At 38.3% G+C, this 9,244-nt stretch overlaps 1 protein-coding gene across 6 annotated transcripts in view; it reads left to right on the plus strand.

Annotated features, from left to right (window-relative positions):
- DOP1A (DOP1 leucine zipper like protein A) overlaps window positions 1-9,197 on the plus strand; it is a 130,868-nt gene extending 121,671 nt beyond the window's left edge. For 4 of the 6 annotated variants that reach the window (XM_070376250.1, XM_070376249.1, XM_070376251.1 and 1 more), the window contains 7 exons: window positions 8-160; window positions 1,279-1,415; window positions 2,281-2,336; window positions 3,255-3,419; window positions 6,006-6,135; window positions 6,858-6,917; window positions 8,587-9,197. In XM_070376250.1, coding sequence (XP_070232351.1) covers window positions 8-160; window positions 1,279-1,415; window positions 2,281-2,336; window positions 3,255-3,419; window positions 6,006-6,135; window positions 6,858-6,917; window positions 8,587-8,892 — 1,007 coding nt within the window. In that variant the 3' untranslated portion in view covers window positions 8,893-9,197. The remainder of the gene's footprint in view (window positions 1-7; window positions 161-1,278; window positions 1,416-2,280; window positions 2,337-3,254; window positions 3,420-6,005; window positions 6,136-6,857; window positions 6,918-8,586) is intronic. The other 2 variants (XM_070376252.1, XM_070376253.1) reach the window with 1 other exon arrangement.
- The last annotated feature ends 47 nt before the right edge of the window (window positions 9,198-9,244 follow it).

Consider the following 9,244-nt stretch of genomic DNA (forward strand, 5'->3'; position numbering starts at 1 on the left):
CCCTCAGCTCGTGTAGCTGTGGCCCAAAGCAGTTCACTTAATCTCTTTGCAAACCGTGATGTGGAACTAGAGCAGAGAGCCATGCTTCTGAAAAGATTAGCATTTGCTATTTTTAGCAGTGAAATTGACCAGTATCAGAAATATCTTCCTGATATACAAGGTAAACAGTGGAAAAGTATTTTCTCTATTTTCCAAACTGTTGAGTTTTTGTTGTTCCTTAGAAAATACTTTCCCTAAGTTGTAAGTTGGGGTGAAATATTTACCAAATGTTGGTGGATGGAGAATGTTGTAGAATTAGAAATTTATTCTATTGAAACAACAAAAATTAATTATCACTCGTATGTAAAAGAAATCAAACACTGAGTTCATAGGATTGCCTAAACATGGTCTCTATTTTATTATTTGGGTCAAATTTCCTGGGAAGTCATGTTTGAGAATGAGGTGTAAGACTGTTTTGCTGCAGCCAGGCATATTAGTGGGTTTTTTTGTTTTTTGTTTTTTATTGTGGATGAGAGGTTATACATCTTTAAAGGAGGAGACTGAAATAGACACATAACCAGGAAATTTTAGCTAGAATCTGGGGACAGAGCAGCGGGTTGTGTAAGGTTTCTGATCACCTTCATCACCTGGGTTTGGTGGTCCTGTGTCCTGGAGGGTATCGGTGCAGTCATCACCCTGAGCCACCAGTGACCCTGTAGCAGGAGTGAACTTGCCCGGGCAGAACTGTTTGCTGCACACAAGTCAGTGTGCGGGCAGCCACCAGCCTCGGCAGGCGGTGTGGGGATTGGGTTGAGAATGAGATTGTCATCTTTTTACAGAGATTATTCCTCTCTCTCTGAAGATAAAGGACTCCTTCTTTTCTGACTCTTTATACCTAATGTCCAGTGTACATCGTACACACTACTTGTCCTGTGATGTTTTTAACATTGACTAGATTGGTGCTACTCAAAGTGTGGTCCATAGACTAGTATCAGTCTATTATTCCATCCATGATAAGTACAGAAATGTAGAGTAAGCATTTTAAGCCTTTACAGCAATTTGATAGAATCTCTTGAATCTAGAAATGAGAACATGGCACTGAATTTTATATATCTTTAATTTGATTTTTCTAGTAAAAAATTAATGAAAGTATCTGCACCAGATTACAAATTTTTTAAAAAGTTGATTCTTCATCATAGTTTTGGAAATACTGGATTATATAGAAATGTTTATATGGAAATGATTCTAAATATTTAGATATTGAAAATATATTGGATTTTTTTGTTTGTTTGTTTTCAGAGAGATTGGTTGAGAGTCTTCGTCTGCCCCAGGTGCCAACTCTTCACTCTCAAGTGTTCCTGTTTTTCAGAGTGTTACTTTTGAGAATGTCTCCACAACATCTTACCTCGCTCTGGCCTACCATGATCACAGAACTTGTGAGTTAATTTTAACTCAGGTAGTAAATCTGAATTATAAAACAATGTGACAAGCATCAGCATGCTTACTGGATAAAAACTAATTTTGGAAGAGAATTGAACTCTAGTTAAGCCTGTTACCGAAAATTTTTACAGCTGAAAATAGTGAAACAAGTCAGATTATGTCTCCATAGTTTAAACTTTGAAGTATGCAATATTCAGGGTTATTAGCTCCTTGTGAATCATTACTTCGTCTGATCTGGTTTAGTTCATTCTCTTCTACACTAACTTTTAACTGTGTCATGGTTGCCAGGCCTGGTTCCGCCTATAGTAGAACCTCCAGGGTGATTAGAGGTGGGTTAGCTGGATTTAGGTGGCCTGAAGGCATGCATCACTCTGAAATGCAGGACTTACCCAGATAAGCTGCTTCAGAGACACTCTGATAAGATTTTGTAAAGTCCCAAACAATAAATCTTCTTAAGTCCCAGATACCAGCCCTTTCTCCTCTCAGACCAAACCATCACCCTCATCTGAACAACTTGAGGGGTGGGGGGCGGGGGGAAGAGATGAGTAAATAAAGAGAAAACAATCTCTTAACTCTGAAAACCCAGCCCTATACTATCCTCACAAACAAATGGCTGTAACATTTGTCTTTTTATGGTTTGTTTCATAATCACCAAATAAGAGCATGCTTTCATCCCACCTCTGCCAGATGAGTAGCACAGCTCTGTGCTAAACATCCAGTTTTATTTTTAGAAACTAAGTATAATTTCATGATCCTAAAGTTGTATCCTAAAATTTGTGTTTGGATTGATGAAAATATAGCCTAAAGATAACTTGAAGGAAGGATTAGATAAACATTTGACACTTATTCTGTGGTCTTCAGGTACAGGTATTTTTACTGATGGAGCAGGAACTCACTGCTGATGAAGATATTTCACGGTAATATGTAATTCATTTTAGTATTGTCAGTGTTTAGTATCCTAAATCATCCAGAATGTTACTTTACAACTAGGATGGAATAGACACTATTTCATCTGAACAGTTTTATGTATTTAGTCTGTTGTTATCCAGTTTATCGCTTTGGGCTATGGGTACAGTTTCATGTATACCTTAGGTTTTTTAGACTGATTTAAACTATCCAAATTTGCGGCTGTGGGCCTCTAGACATAAATACAGTCTCAGGCAATGCTATTTCTACAACTGTCACCACAGTAATGTAGCAACATTGCTATGTGAACAAGGTTGGTTTTAGCAGGTCATCTCTTTTCCCTGAAACATGCAGCAAAACCTATTACAGCAGGTAACCTGTAACTAAGGTATTCAGATGTCCATATCTTCCAGAAGGATCTCAGTTTAATGTACTAGAATTTTCTTCTTTTTAGTGAAGCAGTTTATTAATATATGACTAAACAGAATTTATTTTTATTTAGGAATTTTTGTACAAATCAGTTTACAAATTGAAAAGTTCCTTTGACACTGTGTCTTGAATTTGTTTGCTACTCTTCAGTGCTAGGTTTCTAAGTGTCCCCTGTACTAATAGCCGTGGGGATTATGAGAGGAATTTTCCCTCTCACTATCTTTACAGAAGGGCACTGAGTAGCAGGGAGGCCTGTTAGTTTCACAGCTTATATTTTTATCCTTCTTGAGTAGTTATTCTCTATTTTTATATTCTTAATATTTAAATGAACAGAAATGAATTTTTGATTTGAGAACAGTATAATTTAGTCATGACCTTGCTTAGCAACTACTGGTACATTTACCAGACTGATTATGAAAAATATTAGCTGGCATTTTGAGATTTTTTGGGAATTACCTGTCAGAGGGTACAACTGCTGACAGCACTGTCCCTGCCCACAGGACTTCAGGCCCCTCTGTGGCTGGTCTGGAGACAACCTACACAGGAGGTAATGGCTTTTCTACTTCATACAACAGCCAGCGGTGGTTAAACCTCTATCTCTCTGCTTGCAAATTTTTGGATTTGGCTCTGGCGTTGCCCTCCGAAAATCTTCCTCAATTTCAGATGTAAGTAAAATAAGGATATTAAGTAGACATTTTGGAAATGCATTTGCTTTGGTCAGTGACATCTAAGATAGAACTTTTTGTGTAAGTCAAAGTATTTATAATTTTTGGCAGGAGGATGGTGGGGCAACACTGTTATTGGGAGGTATTGGAAATGGTTGTCATGGATCTATTATGACCAAAAGACCATTCAGTCAGTAGACTGAGTAGCCAGCAGATGTGAGGCAGTGGGACACCTGACTCACCAGCTTCAGGCCCAGTGCAGGAGCTGGTGGTGGTGGCGGCGTAGTAGCTAAGTCATATCCAACTCTTTTATGACCGCATGAACTGTAGCCGGCCAGGCTTCTCTGTCCATGGGATTTTCTAGATGAGAATACTGGAATGGGTTGCCATTTCCTACTCCAGGGGATCTTCCCAACCCAGGGACTGAACCCGTGTTTCCTGCATTGGCAGGCAGCTTCTTTACCACCTTTTCTTTCAGATGATAGTGAACTGAACTAGTGATGGCAGAGGGGAAGAGGGAGAAATTAATATAACTAAATTCTCATGAAATGCCTTGTTCATAAGTGCTCAAAATATTTAATTATGGTTTTTCATATTTGAGCTTCCCTGGCGGCTCAGCCAGTAAAGAAACTGCCTGCAATGCAGGAGACCCAGGTTCAATCCCTGGGTCAGGAAGATCCCCTGGAAAAGGGAATGGCTACCCACTCCAGTATCCTTGCCTGGAGAATTCCATGGACAGAGGAGCCTGGTGGGCTATAGTCCATGGGGTTGCAAAGAGTCGGACACAACTGAGCAGCTATCACTTTCACTTTTTTTCATATTTGTTAAAGTAATATGCAAGCACTATAAGATTGTTTCATTAATACGTGGCTAAGATCATTGGAGAATTTATCCACATTAAATTATACATTTATAAATTGTATTATTCTATCCAATATATTCAAGAATATTGGCTATTAATAGGGTGCAATGAAATATTAATAGGATAAAGAGTAAGATACCAGAACCTTTTTTCTCTAAAAACTGCTGTTGCACAAGCTTACTTTTAATTAAATGTAATGGTAAGAACTAGAAATTTTTTTTACATCAATTCCCATTCCTTTTTCCCCCCATTTGAAACCATATATATTCACTTCTTAATGAATTTCAGTGGTTGGATGTCTGGTAAAATATTACTCCTGAAGAAATTTAGAAAAGGATACTAAGCAGAATTGTAGGAAACTGTCCAAAATTAACTAGGAAGCTTATGTTCACAGAGGTAGTAAAACTATAGTCTTCACGCACCTTTCCTTTTTAGCTTCCATGGTGAGAACCATAACGAGCTTACCCTCTTGTCAAGATACAGAAAAGGGATCAAAAATGTAATATCAACTACGTGTTTTTTTTTTTAACTACTATGTCTTTTTTTTTTCCCTTAAAATCTATAAGGTGGTAAAAGATAACATGGAGAATTTCATAATTTTTGAAAGAGTAATATCTTTTTACTCATGATTTTTTCAAATGTTTAAAAAGATGCTCAGGCTTACTCATAAGAGAAATTCAAATTAAAGTTATTAGTAACTATCAGAATGGTAAAGATCTAAAAGTGTATCTCCTTTTACCCTTAAGTAGAAACATTCTTACTAGTGTTGGAAGTATACATTGATATTGTCTAATTTTTCTCCAAAGAGGTTTATATTTACCAAAATTCAGAATACATATTTTCCTTAGGCCAAAAATTCTGCTATATCCTATGATTTATCCAACCACTGTCCTCTCAGAGACATGCACAAAATTCAGCAATTCATAAGGGTATCCATTATGGCAGTATTTGTAATAGCAAAAAATTGGACAGTGTAGGAAACTGGTTAAGTCAGTACCTTCCAACACTAGAGGACTATGTAGCTTATAAAAAGGATGGCATTTTATATGATCTTTCTCCAAGATATGTAATTAAAATAAGCAGCAGTCATTTTTATGTATTGAAAGAGATGGGGGTTGCTTGTGTGAATTCATGCTTTTTTATGCATAAACTCCGGATGGATATAAACTGGCAGTACTGGTGGAACCTGTGGTGAGGGGAGACTACCTTTCTCTTGTACAACCTTTTATACTGTTTGAATTGTTTTCATAGATACTAATTTTACTTATTAAAGATGAAATTTTAAACACAAAAATAGAATGGAAGTGTACTCAGAAGTCCTACTCAGATCTTTCTTAAATCCTTTCAGTCCTTTGCCCACCTTACTATGTAATAGGTAGGAACATCTGGCCAAGTATGTGATAGAGATTTTTACCTAGGAACGAAACATGTTCCTTGGTTGTGCTCATGAAAAAAACGGTGTTGAGTATTTTCCAGTTTTCATGTGTTCATTACAAATGTTCATTTACTCACTTCAACTCTGTGGGGTAGTTGACAGTGTCTTTACTCACTGATGAAGGCTTAGGTTAAGAAACAAGCTCAAGGTGACAGGGCTGCGGGCGGCACAGCTGAACATGAATCCGTGTAAGTGGTGCAGTCGCGATGTGTCTACTGTATTTAAGTGGACTTGTCTTAGAGGCACAGCGTGTATCCTACTGATGCTGATACCATTCTTCTATACATAGGTACCGATGGGCCTTCATTCCAGAAGTCTCAGATGATTCTGGTTTGGAAGTCAGAAGGCAGGGCATACATCAACGAGAATTTAAACCTTACGTAGTACGACTAGCAAAACTTCTTCGGAAAAAGGCAAAGGTATTGCATTCTTTTCAATTTATTTTTGTTAAGTATAAGCAGGTAACATTTGTAAGATATAGCATATCTTATGTACAACTTCCACTATGCATCAGGCTAATAAATTACAGATCTTTACCCAAGAAAATAGTGAGTTTCTTACTCTCATCAGTAGGCCTTTGTTACGAATGTTTTGTCTTTTCTTTGCCTTCAGAAAATTTCAAAACGAAATTGTACAATTTGGGGACAGTCTGGGTTGTTATTTTGAGTACTAGTTTGTAATACGTGCTTTGAGTGCTCAGAAATTTTCCAGTCTTCTGGCGTCCCCTTTTCAGGCAGCAGCTCTTAAACCGCATTCCACAGACTACAGAGATGGAATGGGGGACAGTGCAGAACTTGACTTAAAATCAAGTTGTTTCTTTAGGGACTAATAAGTAACAGAACAGAGATGAAGGTGAAAGTTGAATCCAGAGTTTAGGAGCACATTTGGGTACTTTCATTTTGATATTGCAGGGTCTGAAAAAATAGTCATGACAACAAATCCAGAAGCTGTGTGGTTATAGGTACATTGTCATCCCTGCATCTCATAGTAATGAGTTTTTATAGAACTCCTCCCACAAAATAAAAAAAAATGTTTTATTGGAAAGCATTTTCTCATCCAAAACACCTTAAAACAAGGTCTTCATGGCCAAGTCCACTTTTCACTGAGCAAAGGCTATGAGTTCTAATCTTTCCTTCCACAGGACAAGGAGGAGGACTTTAAGACAGTGATTTTGGAGGGATTGGAGATGGCCAGTCATCAGGTGAGGGTGGCTTTTTGATGCTTGTGATATGGCAGCAAAAGTTGCCACATCTGGACCAAATCTTGAGACACAAACCCAGGTCTGGATTTCAGCAGTACAAGAGAGGTAAAACAGGAAGGAAGTCTTTCCAGTGTAGACTGTCGAAGTGAAAGAAGTCGTTCACATGGAAACATGTTTGACTTTTTAAATTTTATTACTGAGGCAGTGATTTAGTTCTGATTAAGAACAGAAGCACTAAAACAAGTGCACTCTTCTTGATCAAGAGCTTTTTAGTAAAAAAGTCCTTCTATTAAAAGTACCTCTTGACAGGAATATAATCAAAAGGTTTGGAAATCGGCTGTGTAGATGGTTCAAGCATATCACTTGTTTCCCTTCAGACTCAGTTCATCTCTGCAGACCCTTAAATGGCTATTGAATCACGCTTGGACTTAGGGCAGTAAAAGTGGTGTAGCTGCCAGTCCCGGGACTGTCATTAAAGCCAGCATTACTAGGTGAGAGGAAAGGAAAGTGATTTTGTACTAAGAAATAAACTGATAGCTGCTGCTTTTTTTTTAATTTGGCCATAGATAAAGAACAAAATGATCTTTTCTTATTTGTTCCTAGAGACTTCTAAGAAGGGAAAATAGATTCAAACAGGATTTTAAGCACACAAGAAAATAAGCTGGATTTTGCATCTGCTTCTCCACTAGGAAAACTAGTGATATTAAAATACTAAGTAAACAATCAAAGTTTCTCAGCAACATCTTAGAAGGCAAACCCCATTTGTTAACAAATACGACCGACTATAATTCTGCTTCCTAAGTCCTGCTTGATATTTTTTTTCTACCTGTTGTTTTCATTATCTTTACTCAGTATGTTTTCCTATCTATGATTCTGCCCCACTTCAGACATCTTCAGATCTCTCAGAACATTGTGTAGATAGACTAATGTCTACAACTGTATTTGTATAATTTAGGTGGCTTCTCAAATTAGCTGCTTAAGTATGTAAATTACTGTTTGTACTTGGTGGACAGTCTTCACATACATTCTCATTTTACTTCTCTGCTGCCCCGTTTTATAGGTTTTATCTTGCCCACAGTAAGGACAAGGCAGAGCAGGATACCAACCCTGGACTAACTTTGCCTCCAGGCCCAGCTTTCCTTCCCCATGTGGTGTGCAAGCTAGGAGCACACAGCAGGGCTCCCCTTGGCGGGCCTCTCCTCTCCCTGTGTGGTGTGATTACTCACTGGGCTCTGCTACTGTCCCATGGCAGGTTTAAGCCTTCTGGCCACAATGTAATTGATTGATGTATTAACAGTGACATGTATAAGACCTTCTGTCTCTTCTTCTGTGGTCATTTTATGACCTAGTCCTCGGATACATTAGTGGGAGTCCAGAAATCTGGGAGCTTTTTGAGTATATGCAAAGCACAAGATGAACTTTAGTATTTGTCCATATCCAAAACCAATTCCGCTAATAACTAAGCTTGCTTGTGCATTCTAGATGGAAACTCTTCCTACAGTGTACAGTTAATAATTGGCACCAGAAGGCCTCAGTTAGAAGCAGGTGTTTTAGCAAGTCTGGAATGGAGACTTAATGTCATCATTTGTATTCATTTCTTAACTCTGTTTAAGTTTTCTCACAGACTGAGGCCTTCTGTTGCTAACAGCTGCCTCTCTGTTTTCTGCAGAAAACTCCGGAGGAGGACAACTCAGGGAGAGCGCTGGGCTGGGAGCCGGGGCACTTGCTGCTCACCACCTGCACCGTGCGCAGCCTGGAGCAGCTGCTGCCGTTCTTCAACGTGCTCAGCCAGGTCTTCAACAGCAAAGTCACCAGCCGGTGCGCAGGACACTCAGGGAGCCCCGTCCTCTACTCCACCGCCTTCCCCAACAAGGACTTGAAGCTGGAAAACCACAAACCATTTTCCAGCAAAGCTAGGCAAAAAATAGAAGAGATGGTAGAAAAAGATTTTCTGGAAGGGGTGGTAAAAACTTGAGCACCACAAGTGGTTCCATTTAGTTTAAATGTAATTATTTAAAACATTTGCTCCTGAGTTGTATAGTTTCTTTTTTTTTTGTATGTAACAAAACATGTTTCAGGTTGTATTTAATTTAAATATTTGTAAATAAGAACAAATGTCTGACTGTGGCCTGAATCAAGTTTAAATAACTGTGGGCTCATGTTGATTATGGTGCCTAAGAGAGATCTATATATACGTAAATAGTCCACTATCGTCCATTGTTTTATTGTCCTGAGTTGTCTTAAATCTGCCAAATACACACTGTACATTTTTTCTATTCATTTCAGGCTTTGTTTAATTTAGATGGGTTGGAGACTCTTCTGCTTTG

The sequence above is a fragment of the Bos mutus genome, chromosome 9, assembly GCF_027580195.1.
Source record: "Bos mutus isolate GX-2022 chromosome 9, NWIPB_WYAK_1.1, whole genome shotgun sequence".
Lineage (NCBI taxonomy): Eukaryota > Metazoa > Chordata > Mammalia > Artiodactyla > Bovidae > Bos > Bos mutus.